This window comes from Zootoca vivipara, chromosome Z1 (genome assembly GCF_965207765.1).
Source record: "Zootoca vivipara chromosome Z1, rZooViv2.hap1.1, whole genome shotgun sequence".
Lineage (NCBI taxonomy): Eukaryota > Metazoa > Chordata > Lepidosauria > Squamata > Lacertidae > Zootoca > Zootoca vivipara.
In genome coordinates this window covers 5,632,229-5,648,815 of record NC_142583.1, presented here as the reverse complement: position 1 = coordinate 5,648,815, position 16,587 = coordinate 5,632,229, and the positions used below count along the sequence as shown (strand labels likewise).

At 49.4% G+C, this 16,587-nt stretch overlaps 1 protein-coding gene across 4 annotated transcripts in view; it reads right to left on the bottom strand.

The window, feature by feature from the left end:
- Nucleotides 1–13,017: 13,017 nt before the first annotated feature.
- CSK (C-terminal Src kinase) overlaps nucleotides 13,018–16,587 on the bottom strand; it is a 72,990-nt gene continuing 69,420 nt past the window's right edge. For 2 of the 4 annotated variants that reach the window (XM_035112428.3, XM_088660847.1), the window contains exons 11-13: nucleotides 15,672–15,867; nucleotides 14,707–14,793; nucleotides 13,018–14,377 (exon numbers count right to left, since the gene is read on the bottom strand). In XM_035112428.3, the coding sequence (XP_034968319.1) occupies nucleotides 14,195–14,377; nucleotides 14,707–14,793; nucleotides 15,672–15,867 (466 nt within the window). In that variant the 3' untranslated portion in view covers nucleotides 13,018–14,194. Of the gene's footprint in view, nucleotides 14,378–14,706; nucleotides 14,797–15,671; nucleotides 15,868–16,587 lie in introns of all 4 variants that reach the window. The other 2 variants (XM_035112431.3, XM_035112427.3) reach the window with 1 other exon arrangement.

Here is a 16,587-nt window from a genome sequence, read left to right as displayed (position 1 = left end):
GTGAGGCCTTCTTGGGGTGTAAATGCCGTGAACCCCTCCCTCTAGACTCAGGTTGTATATATGTGTAAATAAACCCTATATCTTAAAGACACCATAGTCTCTGCTGTGCCTCAGTTCCAAAGGAAACCCAAACCCTGGACAAATGTCTGTAATCCCTAGACTCCCACACCACTCACGAGACTGAGGTGGCATGCAACATTGTATTATCATTGCTGGCTTTTTAAAATGAATTTATGCTGTTGGTCCCATCACTGGTCCCATCACCTCCTGGCAAATAGAAGGGGAAGAAATGGAGGCAGTGAGAGATTTTACTTTCTTGGACTCCTTGATCACTGCAGATGGTGACAGCAGTCACGAAATTAAAAGACGCCTGCTTCTTGGGAGAAAAGCAATGACAAACCTAGACAGCATCTTAAAAAGCAGAGACATCACCTTGCTAACAAAGGTCTGTATAGTTAAAGCTATGGTTTTCCCAGTAGTGATGTATGGAAGTGAGAGCTGGGCCATAAAGAAGGCTGATTGCCGAAGAATTGATGCTTTTGAATTATGGTGCTGGAGCAGACTCTTGAGAGTCCCATGGACTGCAAGGAGATCAAACCTATCCATTCTTAAGGAAATCAGCCCTGAGTGCTCACTGGAAGGACAGATCCTGAAGCTGAGGCTCCAATACTTTGGCCACCTCATGAGAAGAGAAGACTCCCTGGAAAAGACCCTGATGTTGGGAAAGATTGAGGGCACTAGGAGAAGGGGACGACAGAGGACAAGATGGTTGGGCAGTGTTCTCGAAGCTACGAACATGAGTTTGACCAAGCTGCGGGAGGCAGTGCAAGACAGGAGTGCCTGGCGTACTCTGGTCCATGGGGTCACGAAGAGTCGGACACAACTAAACGACTAAACAACAGCATGCTGTTGGTTGTATTGTCTTTCATTTTGGAAGCCACCTTGGAAGGACTTCATCTTTGAAGGACTAAATCTTTGAATGGTGTAGCTGCGACCCTGACCCTCTCCACAATGCAAACATGCTGCTGGTCCTAGGGGCAGCATGGCATGTCCTGTTTCACCCCTTGAGAAAAGACAGGAAATGCCACCCCTCCGACCCTGGCACCTGAACTGCTGCCATGCCATCCGCCTCTGCCAACACCACCTCTGTGCCGCCTCTGCCACTGGCGGAGAAACAGCTATGGTACCAGCACTGACTGCCAGCGGGATCTTGTGAAGTTTCCCTGAAATGAAATGCTCTGTGAGACCTCGTAAGATTTCAGCGAGATCTCAGAATATCTTGCTGGAAATCGCAGAGGGGGCAGGGCAGGTGGTGCACCCGTGGGGCGCTGCCTTGGGAGCTCCCACTGCCTGAGACAGCTGTTTCACGCTGCCTCATCCTACCTGGACTGGCCACTTGTCTGCTATCAATCTGTATGTTGGTTTCCAGCACCCTGGCAGCCTCGCTTTGGATCAATTGTACTTTCCAAACTGTTTCAAAGGGAATCACCACACAAAGTGCATTGCTATACTCTCACCCTGCTGGTCTCTGATCTGCCATTTGGGCTAACAAGGAGCAGCAGGGAAACACCTGCAGTTCTTGGATGGCTTGTTCAGGTGATGGACCTGACACTCAGTTCACCACACTCTGCTCCGGGGGGGAAACCCCTGCGCAATATGACCAGAGAGACAGGAGGAGAAAAGAAAGGTTGGCCAAACAGCGAAAGGTTGCTACGGCATGTTTTTCTGCATTAGAATCACTTCTGACCTTGGCTTTGGCTTCTGCAGACCCCGAGGCAAGAGGTCAGAGGAACATTCGAGGTGCCGCATGCTATGATCTCATGGAACGGTTTGAGCCGTCTTGGTGCAGCTGGATCTGACAAGTCTGATGCGGGTGGGGGAGAAGACAAAGGAAGGAAATGCACCCCAAACTTCCTTCTGCTACCCCCCCCAGCTGGATTTGTTACCAGGGGACACTCTTCTCAGCCCCCTGCACCCCCCCCCAAAAAACAGCTGGCACCCATGAGAATCTCTGCACCTTCTTCCAGTTCTGCCATGCAGCTGACAGCCTGATACACTCACCCCCTCACCTTTCAAAAAACCCGTGAATATAGGTATTTTGGGGGGGGTGACTTTAGGCAAATCACTCTTTCAGCCTTAGTTCCCTGGTCTGACAAATGGGAATATTATTATTATTATTATTATTATTATTATTATTATTATTATTATTATTATTTTATCGGAGACTGTCCATTGGAAACTACATTAGGTTATGCTCAAAAGAGCACCCAGGCCCCAACGTGGCAGCCTCTGCTTGCCCCCACCAGCATTGCATGTGAGCCATGGAGCTTGGCAGATGTAGGGTGGGCAGATGCCAGGACCCCATCACCCTGGCAGTGTTGATGGGTCTCTTTGAATCCACTGCCTGCCCCCTGCCCCCCTGCTGGCCTGGTGCTCTGAGCTGTGCTAAGTGGTGCTATCCTTTAGATTTCCCACAGGGCCCCTGACCTACCGTCACCCCAGGGCATTGCAGGGCATCTAAAGGGGTAGCTTGCCTGGTGCTGCTTGTGAGTTCTGCCCCCACAGCTAAGTAAGACTTCCAGGGCCCACAAAGCCCACTGGGGAACACTTTGCCCACGGGCCAGACCCTCTAAGGGTCCCTATTTTCCAGGGACAGGCCGTACACAGAAGCCGTCCCAGTTTCTGATTTGATCCCAGAATGTTCCGCTTTTCCTTAGGATGTCCCTATTTTCATCTGAGAAATATTGGAGGGTATGGTTGTTGTTGTTGTTTAGTCGTGTCCGACTCTTCGTGACCCCATGGACCATAGCACGCCAGGCACTCCTGTCTTCCACTGCCTCCCGCAGTTTGGTCAAACTCATGTCTGTAGCTTCGAGAACACTGTCCAACCATCTCGTCCTCTGCCGTCCCCTTCTCCTTGTGCCCTCCATCTTTCCCAACATCAGGGTCTTTTCCAGGGAGTCTTCTCTTCTCATAAGGTGGCCAAAGTATTGGAGCCTCAGCTTCAGGACCTGTCCTTCCAGTGAGCACTCAGGGCTGATTTCCTTCAGAATTGATAGGTTTGTTCTTCTTGCAGTCCATGGGACTCTCAAGAGTCTCCTCCAGCACCATTTAGAAAGACAAGCTCCCAAATGCTGGCCAGAGTGGTGGTGGCAGCAGATGACTTAATAAAGAGATGGTTGACTCTCAAGAGTCTCCTCCAGCACCATAATTCAAAAGCATCAATTCTTCGGCAATCAGCCTTCTTGATGGTCCAGCTCTCACTTCCATACATCACTACTGGGTATGGTAGGTTGTCCCTATTTTCGTCAGAGAAATGTTGGAGGGTATGGAGTTATTTGATCCCTGAGCCATCTGAAGGTAGCCCTGTATAGGGAAGTTTTTTTAATGTTTAATGGTTTATTATGGTTTTTATATATGTTGGAAACTACAGGAAGCTCACTGGGTTATCTTGAGCCACGTGCCATTCTTCTCAAGCGAACACAAGGTTGTCTTGAGGGTGAAATGGGGAGGAGGAGCTCAATAGAAGAAAGTTTGACTATAAATGTAACGAGTGAATAAGAAGTCCTGCTAGTCTACCTTCCATGGGATATATTTGTCCCTGAGTGGGTTGAACCAAGCCTTGTGCTAGTTTGCCTGCCTTCTCCATGGGAGACCATTGATCATCACAGGCATCCTCTCACTTGAGCAGCAGTGAGGTCACCTAGCCAACTGGAGCGCCCGGGGAATGGGCTGATCAGGGAGCAGAAACAATTGTGTCTGATTTAGTGACTGATGACAATAGCTGCTGAAGATTCCTGCAGGTGCTCTGAGAAGTGATTGTGAAGTTCACCCAGGGACTGCAGCTGCCGCAAGATGTTGCCATCCTCCGTTGTTGACAAAGGATTAAAAACAAAGATGGAAGAGCGGGAATTATTGGTCTTTCTGGAAAGAAGCTCAGTAGCTATCTGGCTAAACTGTCCTTTCTCAGTACTGTATTTCCAAACACGTACAGAGGTACCTCGGGTTAAGAACTTAATTCATTCTGGAGGTCCGTTCTTAACCTGAAACTGTTGTTAACCTGAGATACCACTTTAGCTAATGGGGCCTCCCACTGCTGCTGCACTGCCGCCGCACGATTTCTGTTCTCATCCTGAAGCAAAGTTCTTAACCCGAGGAACTATTTCTGGGTTAGCGGAGTCTGTAACCTGAAGCGTCTGTAATCCGAGGTACCACTGTACCTGCAAACGGCCACCCAAACTGCCAGGCCCATTGGGCAGCCCCCTCTGGCATTGCCACCAGCAAGGTCCCTCTGCTTCCCATGGGCTGACCTTGGGGGGAAAGCTCCTTCAGGTCCTTGGGTACCAAGCCATTGGGGGCTCTCTATGCTAGCTGTAACACCTTGAATGGGGACCAGTAGCTCCCTGGCAGCTCATGCAGTGCTTTCAAGATGGGTGACACATAGGTGAACTCAGGGAAACTCATAGCAGCCTGCTGCTAGAAGGGACCATGGAGGATCTACAGCACAGGGTGAATCCACAGCAGCTCTAAGAAAGATGTATCAAGGGTTTGCTGATATGGGCCAAGCCCTATTGAGGCCCCTGTGATGCCTTCATTTCTGTGTTGGCTGCCCTGCGTGGAAATGCATGAGAGGCTAGAAACTCACCACAGCACTCCTCACACCTAGGATCTTCCTGAGGGTTCGTTGCACCTGAATCCAGGGGGACACATCATAGTGGATGGAGATGGAAGTTGCAGCAGTTCGAAGGCCCGTGTTCCAAGGCTGCATTGGCAAGTTGACCACCTGTTGTTGCTCAATGATGATCTACCATGTAGCTTCATTCCCAGTCGGCGCAAGTTCTTTTATCCACCTGAAATCCTGTAAATTCTTACACTGCAAATGTTCTGGGGCTTTTATTTTTCACTCCACTTTTGTTGCACAGATTTGCCCCTTCAGATGACGCTGATGCAACAAGCGGGATGTGATGTGTGGACAGTCCTGTGTAAATCCGCCACTGGTGCTTTCTTATTGTGCCAACATTGCAGGATGCACCCATTTTGGTTCCCGCATTGTTTTGGAAAATGCAAACCAAGTACTGTAAGTTTGCTTTAGGATGCAAACTGAATCAAGATTCCTCCCTCATCCTTCGTTCCAAACTCCATGTGTGAATCTACCTGCTTGGGCAGCTGACATGCATATACTGTACTGTAAATTCCATTGGCCTTGTTTTCTTCCTCACTTACCTACGATAAGTGAGATGATCAGGATGGAGCAAGACAGGTGCAAAAAAATTATTTGAAGCAGAGAGAGAGAGAGAGGCAGCAGGTGAGATGTAGAGAAAGGGGGTGGGATGAGGGAGAGAGATGGGCTTGTTTTTATCTCAAAAGGGCAAAGCAGCCATTGCATATTCTGTGTCTTAAAACATTTCAAGCGTCGCTCATGTGGCTTTGACTGTAAATTATTTTAATCTTCATAATCCTCAAAAGGAAAGCTGCTTATGTGCCTGTGGTTGTTGGAGCAAAGAATATTTTTTTTGGGGGGTGAGGAGGGGCCTTGTGGCAGGCGCAGGAGGAGCTGCGAGGCCTAAGGAAGCCAGCAGAACCAAAGGGGGAGGAAAGGGTTAAGGAGCCCCACCCTCCCACCAACCCTCTGTGCTTTTCAAAATGAGAAAATAGGAAGCTACCCTGCACTGTCAAAGCATTGGTCCACCCAACTCATTATTGTCTGCAAAGGACTGACAGTGGCTCGTCAGGGTTTGGGTCAGAGAGGTCTCTCCCAGCCCCAGCCATTGGGGACTGAACTTAGGGCCTTCTGCATGCAAGACACATGACCTGCTCTCTCTCTCTCTCTCTCTCTCTCTCTCTCTCTCTCTCTCTCTCTCTCTCTCTCTCTCTGTGTGTGTGTGTGTGTGTGTGTGTGTGTGTGTGTGTGTGTAATGTCACATCACATCACTAAGCATCTAAATACATCAGGGATGGGGAACCTTGTCGTCCCCCCCACAATGCTGTTAGACTACAACTCCCATCAACCCCCAGACATCGTAGCTAATGGTCATGGATGATGGGGGTTATAGTTCCACAGCAACTGGAAGGCCATAGTGATCCCCCCTCCCCATCCCCACCCCTCCCCACCCCTTCTCTACATAAGTGCCTGGAAACTTCCATTTCACTGTATCTGAAGAAGTGTGCATGCACACGAAAGCTCATACCAAAATAAAAACTTAGTTGGTCTTTAAGGTGCTACTGAAGGAATTTTTTTATTTTACTTGGAAGGCCATAGGTTCCCCATAGCCACAAGACCATTTGAGCTTCCTATGAGCCTGCCATATGAGTCTCCTGAGTTTAGTGTGCTCTTTACCCCCATGCTGACCAGCCAGGTACCTTTGTGAAGCCCACAAGTTGGGCACGAAGGCTACAGCCACCCTCCTGCTGCTCTTCCCCAGCAGCAACTGGCATTCATTGATCCCATACTGGAAAATGCATGTCTGCACGCACAAGGGCACTTTTGCTAGTGGACAGGTGCACTTCAATATTCTGCGAGCAAGAAATCCAAAGCAGCTGTGCCAGTGGGAACATATTGCGCACAGTCTATTTATTGTTCAACAAAGTTACCAGCAACTTGCTTGTCCATTTCCTTACACCACAACATCCCACCTGCCCGTCACCACAGGATCTGAAGCTGAGTTTCAACATCACAGTATACAACCAGTAAAACCATTAGAAATAGGTTTGTGTTTTTTTTTAAAAAAAGTAAGGTGCCAAAGACTGCTCAAACCTAAACCACGTGTGTGCCCAAAACAGTGGTGTAGCGTGAAGGGTGGGGCCAGGGGGGTTGTAGCCCCGGATGCATAATCTGGGGGGGAAGCAAACCAGGTGTGCCCCCTGCAGAGATCTCCTTGGTGCCCTGCCTGGCTCCGGCAGCAAAGGCTGGGTGAGTGTGAAGGGCGAAGAGCATCCTTCACACTCTGACTCCACCTGGCAAACAGGGCAACGCCCCTGCCCACAAAACAAAACACACTTAATTGTCAAAGAACAGGATAAAGAGAGGCATCACCAGCAGCCTATGGTGAAAACTGTACAGCAAATATGCTATATGCACCTCTGGGGGGGGGATATCCACAATTCAAGGGAGACCCCAGAGAATGCCCTCCCCTGTCAATCTTAACACCTAAGGTTTCCGTAGTGTAGTGGTTATCACGTTCACCTGACAATCTTAACGCCCAAGATGGTCTGTAGGGAAGAAAGTGGAGTTTCAGATACTTGGGACTCAAGCCAGTTAGAGCTCTGTTGTTGTTGTTGTTGTTGTTGTTTAGTCGTTTAGTCGTGTCCGACTCTTCGTGACCCCATGGACCAGAGCACGCCAGGCACTTCTGTCTTCCACTGCCTCTCACAGTTTGGTCAGACTCATGTTGGTGGCTTCGAGAACACTGTCCAACCATCTCGTCCTCTGCCTTCCCCTTCTCCTAGTGCCCTCCATCTTTCCCAACATCAGGGTCTTTTCCAGGGAGTCTTCTCTTCTCATGAGGTGGCCAAAGTATTGGAGCCTCAGCTTCATGATCTGTCCTTCCAGTGAGCACTCAGGGCTGATTTCCTTAAGAATGGATAGGTTTGATCTTCTTGCAGTCCATGGGACTCTCAAGGACATATAGGATCAACTTATACAGTCCAGCCACGGCTGTTTACAGTTCTCCTCTAGAAGGATGCACACACAAACAAACAGATTTAAACTTAAATGTGCTAAAATGCCCTGAAATCTTCCCATCTGTACCCAGAGGAAGCCCACCCTCTATATGCATGAGTTATGTACAACAACGCCCGCCCGCCTGCCCTGCTAATCTGCCTCCTCTCTGACAGCTCAGATCCTGAAGCCATTGGCAAAGTAGGAAATGCAAAACCAAAGAGCTTTAGGTCATTGAATATTTGTTTAACACTGAATAATTCTTCCTGGTGGAAAGAAAACTATTTTAAACCTCTCCTTGCATGTGAGAGACGCTTCCTTGCAGAGGTGGATTAGAGCCCTGTTGTGGGGGAAGCATCCTACACGGAATCGCAGGCTCCATCAGTAGGGCACGAGACTCTTCATCTCAGGGTTGTGGGTTCAAGCCCCACGTTGGACAAAAGATTCCTTCATTGCAGGGAGTTGGACCAAAAGACCCTTGAGGACCCTTCAACCTCTATGATTCTATGAAATAAATGCCTCTGTGTCCCGCTCTCCTGTTTGCCATTTCGTATCTCTGCCTGCGCTCCTGCAAGCGCACCTTAAAGCAAGGACTTCATGCAATAAAGTCACACCTGCTCCCCTGTTTAGCCCTACCTCTACCTCTGGTCCCACCAGAATGGTGGAGCTTCTCTGCATGATAGTTTGCCCCATACTATCAATATTTATAGTCAATCAATATTTATAGTCAATCAATATATATGCAGGGACCCAGGTGGCGCTGTGGGTTAAACCACAGAGCCTAGGGCTTGCTGATCAGAAGGTTGGCGGTTCGAATCCCTGCAAAGGGGTGAGCTCCCGTTGCTCAGTCCCAGCTCCTGCCAACCTAGCAGTTCGAAAGCACAAAGTGCAAGTAGATCAATAGGTACCACTCCGGCGGGAAGGTAAACGGCGTTTCCGTGTGCTGCTCTGGTTCGCCAGAAGCAGCTTTGTCATGCTGGCCACATGACCCGGAAGCTGTCTACGGACAAACGCTGGCTCCCTCTGCCTATAGAGCGAGATGAGCGCCGCAACCCCAGAGTCGGACACAACAGGGGCCCCTTTACCTCTACCTATCAATATTTATAAACATTACTTGGCTGGAGAATTGCATTGCGAAATCTGGAGATGTGTTAATTTGGAAGGGTGGCTATTTGGGTTTCTGTGTTGTCTCAGATAAGGCAAATCAGGTAGACTCACCTATAAAGGCAGTGTGACTGGGATCCCTCCCCCTTCCCCACAGCACAAGAGAGAACCTGGACAAGAGAGAACCCCAGCCGTGCAGTTGATTCTGTTGGTAATTTCCTCTGCCTGAGACCCGAGCTCTTTTTCAGCCAGCCATGGGACTGTGCAGCCAGTTTATTGAGTAGCACTTGCACGATCACAAATACCCTCAGTCTATGAAAGCTATTCTGGGAACTAGGAACATGTTACGCCATTGATTTTCCTGCCAGGGGACTGGAAGCAACACATTTTCCACAGAAGCATAGTCCCAGGAGGCCCCCACTGCCTTTTTGGGCCTCGCTTGGGAGAGTTCTAGGGCGCCACAATAGTCCGTTGCCACAAAACCAGAAAGAGAAAAGGGGGGGAGAGAGAAAAGAAAAAGAAAGTCATTTTATGGCACCTTCAGGACTAGTGACTCTAATCTAGAAGCAGGTAGGTAGCCGTGCTGGTCTGAGTCGAAACAAAATAAAAAAATTCCTTCAGTAGCACCTTAAAGACCAACTAAATTTTTATTTTGGTATGAGCTTTCGTGTGCATGCACACTTCTTCAGATACACTACTGGTGAGTTTGGTCTCTCCCCCCAACCCCGCCAGATACAGAAAATATTAACAGCTGGGACAGGAAGGAAGGAAGGAAGGAAGGAAGGAAGGAAGGAAGGAAGGAAGGAAGGAAGGAAGGAAGGAAGGAAGGAAGGAAGGAAGGAAGGAAGGAAGGAAGGAAGGAAGGAAAGAAGAAAGCTGTTTTGGTCCTTAAGGGTGGGGGGGGCACCAAAATCCACAAATAGGCAATAAAGGCATTAGGAGCAACCCAAATACTGACAGGGGGAATGCAAGCTTTTGAGCTCCAGAACTCACCTGAAATTTTACACCAAGTGCAAGGTGTGAGGAGGTAAATAAATTACCGGTATCTTGGCTGGATCCTGTAGCCCCAATGTCTGCATTTAGATTCAGCCTAAAGATGGAGGCCACAGAGTGAGTCCGCCTCTGGTACTTGCAAGCATCAGGTTCCACCTAGAAGGACGAAGCAACAGTTGATCCCTGTTGTTGAAAACACAAAGCCTGGCGGTTACACAAAGCGCACACGAGACCTTATTAGTGCTTGTGCACAATTGGTCCTAATGAACACATGGAAGGGAAACAACAACAGCAGTGTGTGTGTGTGTGTGTAGCAACTATCCTACTATACAAAGCTCAATTTTACATTTCTTGCTCTGGCCACTTTTGTCTCTGGCCACCCCACCCCCCATGGCATGAGATCACCAGAAGGCTGCCCAGAAGGGAATGTGAACCTTAAGACTCTATTGACCCATAAGAGAAAAATAAAAGATTATCACCTTTACTAGGTAAAGGGGCTCCTGACCATCAGGTCCAGTCGTGTCCGACTCTGGGGTTGCGGCGCTCATCTCGCTCTATAGGCCGAGGGAGCCGGCGTTTGTCCGCAGACAGCTTCCGGGTCATGTGGCCAGCATGACAAAGCTGCTTCTGGCGAACCAGAGCAGCACACGGAAACGCCGTTTACCTTCCCGCCGGAGCGGTCCCTATTTATCTACTTTCATTTTGACGTGCTTTTGAACTGCTAGGTGGGCAGGAGCTTGGACCGAGCAACGGGAGCTCACCCCGTTGCAGGGATTCGAACCGCCAACCTTCTGATCAGCAAGCCCTAGACTCTGTGGTTTAACCCACAGCGCCACCTGGGTCCCTATCACCTTTACTAGGCCAAGCAAAAGGCTGCACAATCGTGTGCAAGTTTTTAGGTTCTACAGAACTCTTCAGCAGATTAGGTGGGAGAGGAAGAGGGGGGTACACATTGCTCCTCAATGTGGATTTTGTTTTGGAGATTTGGGGGGGGGGCAAACATGGCTACCTTTGCTTCTCAGGCAAAAGAAGAAAACCTTTGGTCAGGGGGCCATCTAGTGGCGAAAGATTGCAGACAGCTATGTGGGTCCATTAGAAAAAGGGACAATTAAAACAGTCCAAAAATGCACAAAAGCACATTTTCTGATAAATGTTTGGTTTTCCTTGTATACTGCTGAGGAATGTCCCTCTTTTGCTCCTCCTTCCAGTCTTTTCCTTTGATCCATCATCCACCTACAGACTTGAACAAAAGTGTTTTGTTTAACATTAAGTGAGCTGAAATTTCTCAGAAGTTTTCTAAGAAATGTTTGAGAACACTCATTTTTCTTTCCCCATCCAAACAGTTGAAGGAAAGTACATGCTGTGGCATTGCATTATTTTCCGTAAATGAACCAAAGTGAAAATTAAAATTGAATTCGGATTCTGATTCCTAGACGAAGCTGTGTAGTGTTGGACGTTGCATTTTGGGATGAGGTGAAATGATTTGGGGAGCAGAACATTATAAGATTGTCTCCAAGGATGTAGCACAGGTTGTTTGCAAGTGTAAGTGGCCTGATTCAGCAGGGCTGTTCTTCACAAAGCATAAGGCTATCAGAAGTATCTAGTGGGCCATTCCATCCATACGCTTGTTGACATTCTCAAAGAACCCTGAAAGCAAAGTTACACAGGACATGTCCTTGCAGAAGCCATGCTGGCTCCTCTCCAGGAATGCTTGTTCTTCGCTCAGCTTGGTAAGTCTATCTTTAATCATGCTTTCCAGAAGTTTTTCCAGAAGAGACCAGCTAATTAGCCTGTAACTTCCTATTATTGTTATTATTATTTATTATTTATACCCCGCCCATCTGGCTGGGTTTCCCCGGCCACTCTGGGTGGCTTCCAACAAATATAAAAATACATTAAAATATCACAGATTAAAAACTTCCCTAAACAGGGCTGCCTTTAGGTGTTTTCTAAATGTCAGGTAGTTGTTCATCTCCCTGACCTCCGATGGCGCCACTACCGAGAAGGCCCTCTGCCTGGTTCCCTGTAGCTTTGCTTCTTGCAGTGAGGGAACCGCCAGAAGGCCCTTGGCACTGGATCTCAGTGTCTGGGCTGAACAATGGGGGTTCATTGGCCATGTTCCCATCTTCAGGATGGAGGGAGATCTTAGGGACTAGCTACCTAATTCTGTTCAACGGCCAGCAGTTCCACAGCAGGCCTTTCGGGTGGGTGGCTCCGGACAAGAGGACTGGAGTAGAGGTGTGAAGGACGCATTGTCCTGGTGCACTCACTGTTTTTCTCTTGCCCGCATGCCTCTGTGAAAGTCCTTCCAGGCGATGCCTCCACACATGGAACCTGAGAAATTTGACAATGCAAACATCCATAGCCCCCAAAGCTGCAGGTATGAAGCAGGAGACAACAGAGGTTTTGCGCCAAGATCTATCAACTCACCATTCACACGCCATTTCAGAAGTCAGCCCATTAGGTGGATTATAATCACATCCATACAAAGTTTTCTCGCTGACTAACCACATTAAAAATCCCGATGATTGAAAACGTACCCACAATTAATCAGGCGTGTGTGTGTGTGTGTGTGTGTGTGTGTACGCGCCTGATAGCATCCAATATAAGCACAAATATAAATCTATATTTATATATAAATCTATAATTATATTAGCACATTGCAGTCAATCACATGCTGAACACGAGCCAGCAGCATGATGCAGCTGTAGGAATGCCAACTTGACCCCGCAACCATGGGGGCCCGAGGCTGTGGCTGCCATGCAGTGTGCATGGCCCTGGCCCTCAAATCTGTGGGTGCCCGGTTCCTTCATGGGGAATTTTGTGGGTGCTCAGGCACCCAGGGAGTTGGCACCTATGTGCAGCTGGGCGAAGTTGTCGTGTTGCATTACGGATTGCGGGCAGAGCCACAAACAAGAGTGGGTGGCGTTTGTAGTGCTATATAGTCCCCCCCCCGTGCCACCCCATTCTCTGTGTGCCCCGCCTTGTGAGGTTCACAGGCTCCTCAACGCAGGCCGACCATTTGGAGCAGAAGTCGCCAATCTTTCCAGGCTCAGGACTCACCTTTAACCCACAAATGCATGTGGGGACCCGTTTCTTAATTCTTTCACCCTACATTTCCATGTTGGTGCTGCCTTGGATGACCCACTCGGGGGTCTTGACCTACCAGTCAAAGTCCAGTGGATTTAGAGCCCCGTCTCCTCCTCAAAACCACCCCCTGGAGCTTACAGACGCAGGGAAAAAATGACAAGCAAGGCAGGAGCTCATACGTGTTCATATGGAATGATCTTTATTACAGTTTAATCTCACAGTTGGCAGCATTATATGAGCATAAAGCACTAGACAGGACTGGAAAAAAGGCCTCTGGAGACAGCATGCAAACACTGTTTTTAAGCAAAGAAAACCCAAAAAACCCAACAGCCGTCCTTGGTGGCTTTGCGGTTTTAAACTTGCCCTGCCTTCATTTGGTTGGGGGTGGGGGGGTGAGTTTGCTAAATTTCAGAGCGTGTGTTCTGTTTTCTTTTCTCTTTTTTTTAACCTTTTTTTATTACTTTAAAAAATAAGATTTGCAACTTTAGTAAAACCCAGCAAAACGGCTGATTTCCGGTGCAGTTTGAAATAACATTAAAAGGAACAAAAAATAAAAATAGAAACTGAACAAAAAAATCTTTTTTTTTAATTAAAAAAAGGTGTGTTGTGGGCTGTGGGGGTGGGGTAGAAGATACTGGATTGGTAATTTGGGTATTTCCAGCAGTCACAGAAATACTGGGGGAGGGAGAGGGAAATCCCGCCGTCTCCCCCACCTCATGGGGGCTCCCTCTCTCCTTCCCCACATCTTACCATTGTTTTGGTGCTATGTGAACATCTTACATCTCCCCATGGAAAAACGGGAGGCATGGAGGTCTAAGAGAAAGTCAGAGGGGGAAGGAAGGAGGCATGGCGGGGGGAGGGGGAGGGAGAGAGGCTCTTCTGTGAGGAAGGGGTCAAATGGGGAGGAAGTGTAGGGTACATGCTACAAACGAATAGTCAGGGTCTCTCCCCGCTATAAGAGAACCGGGATTCCTACAGGACCAGGAGAAGATGTTGGGGTCTCCCATATTTTCTCTCTTCCTCGTGCGTCTACTGGTGACCCCACTGAAAAAGATATGGGGGAGCCTTTTCCACAGAGGAGGGAAGAGGAGCTGGACCCCCCCCCAATCCACCCACCAGCTGTGGGGCACAGGGGTGGGGGGGTCAATATGCACACAGTCCAATATGTTTCTCTAAATACAGTCCCTTGAGTGGAGGAATTCTGCATTCCTGAAGGGGTGGGGAAGAACCGCTCCCTCAGCCCCCTCGCCCGTTATCCCCGACCCCCAGACGCATGTGCGTGGGAGGCGGGTCGCAGGAAGTGGTGGAGGAAGAGGTGTGTCCAAAGGAAACCCCGCCCTCCCGCCCACCTCACAGGTAAAGCTCGCTGGCTTTGATATGCTCTAGCTGTTCCCGTAGTTGGTGGAAGGAGGGCCGGTGTGTGGGGTCCAAGGTCCAGCACTTTTTCATCACCTCATAGACGATCTGAGGGCAGCCATCGGGGGACTCCATTTTGTACCCCTTCTCCACGCGAGGCACTACATCCTTCAGAGGCTGCAAGGGATGGGAGGAGAGGGAAACAAAAGCAAAGGGACTATATCAAATGGAAGCAATACTGTGCTGGGTTCAGGACCAGGGTCAAAACTCCCATCATCCCTAGCTAACAGGACCAGTGGTCAGGGATGATGGGAACTGTAGTCCCAAAACAGCTGGAGGGAAAGTTTGGCCATCACTGCCCTAAGGCAACCCAATTGCTATGAAAAGAGAAGGCAAAGCAAAAACGCAGTTGCTCCAAGAGTTGGCTGCAAAAAAACGGGGGGGTGGGACGACAGGGTCCCTGTCAAAACATCAAAAGCCAGCTAAGCTGAGCTTCCGTCACTTACAATTCTCGGATAAGGCACTCGCCCAAAGGAGTAGATTTCCCAGAGGAGGATCCCAAAGCTCCAGACATCGGACTTGGTGGAAAATTTCTGCTAAGAGAAAGGAAGTCCATCGTTTAGAGAAATGGTCCCTGGGATGGCGAGATACTAACCAAGCCTGGAGATTATCACACAGCCTCTCACCACAGTGGTGGATTTGGGCTCTCAAATTTCAGGAGCGTCACCTCCTGCCTCTTGCGCTCTGCTCCATAGCCCCCCACAGCACAACAGCCAGTGCAACCAAACCAGTCATGCTGTGTCCTAAAACCACCTCTGCTCACCACCCTCTTTTTAGGGAACTGGATTTTAGCACTTTCCCAAAGCCACCAAATGCACCCCAAACTACACCCAGCCTCCTCTGCAATAATACGAACTATCGTAGCCAGGGCCGGCGCGTCCATTAAGGCGAACTAGGCAGTTGCCTAGGGCGCCCAAATGGAGGGGGCGCTGGCACTACGGGGAGCACTGCTGGTTTCGCAGGACTCGCTCTGCCGCGCAGCCGCTGAGCCCCAACACCACCTACCCGCGTCCAGCGGCCAGAGCAATCCAGCCGTCGACGTCACAGGTAAGCGGGAGGGGCACTGGGAAGGGAAGGGGGTGAAGGCTGGGCCAGGCCTTTAGGGAGGAGGCAGGTGCCCGGGGGTGTGGCCCAGGTGGTGATCTCGCCTAGGGCACACAAACCCCTAGCACCGGCCTTGATCGTAGCTCATGGCTGATTAAGTCCATTTTGCAAATCAAGCTCATGTCGGCCAGTAAGGGGTGGGGCCTGGGAAGGGGCACCCCCCCAGTCAGTCCCAAGGGCTGAAGAGAGGGGGCAGGAGGGCCCCACTTGCCCCCCAGGTTGAAGTTCCCCACGCTGGACAGACCGTCATGCCTCTGTCTATGATGGCTCAGGGGCCCCCCAAGGTCACCCCCGTGTTGTGCTGCACCTTTTCTCTAAGTGCTTCTGGCGCTGTCCATTTTACTGGCAGCTTGCCCGTGTCCTGGGTTGACGAGGCTTCTTTCGTCAGCCCGAAGTCACTGACTTTGGCAATGTTGTCTTCCGAGACCAGGACATTCCGCGCTGCCAAGTCCCGATGGACGAAGTTGTTTGCCTCCAGGTACTCCATGGCTTCACAGACGTCTCTGTGCGGGGAGAACAGGCAGGCAAGACTCAGGAAAGGGAGCTGTTGCTCCAGGAGATGACGGCAGCGCAAAGCTGTCTCCCTGCACGAGCCTCTTGGCAGACAAGACCTGCAAGTGAGGCTCTGAATTGCAATTTGCAGCACAGGTTGGATTGCAAAGCAGGGCCTGTTTCTGTAGTGGCCCCCAGGATTTGGAATGCCCCGACCACATTCTCTTTCTTCGTATGTAGGACCAAAATACCCTTTACCTGGTTTTGCTGCTGTTGTATTCTGCACTGATTATTTGTGTTCACTAGAGCTTGCATCTGTTAAACCGTTGCATAATCCTATTTATTTTATTTTTTTACATGAAAAGCAGTGCAGGCATTTTAAGACTGAATGAATGAAACGTTATCATCACAGGCCGTAGTTTTGACACTGTGATGAATGAAAGGCCCATCAATCACCTGACATTCAAATCCTTCGCAGTAACTCCTTATCCATTTTCCTCTGTTTTAAGCTCCCATGAAAGGAGGCACGCACTATCACCCCCAAGCAGATTCTCAAGTGCTTATAGATGCGTCCTCCAAATGGTTAGCTGGGAAGATAGAAAGTTCCCTTATACCAGGGGTGGCCAACTCCCAAGAGACTGTGATCTTTCAGAATCAAAATCTGGCGGTGATCTACCCCCATTTTTGGGGGTTCGGCTCAAAGTCGTTGAGCTTTTTCAGGGAGAAGGAAA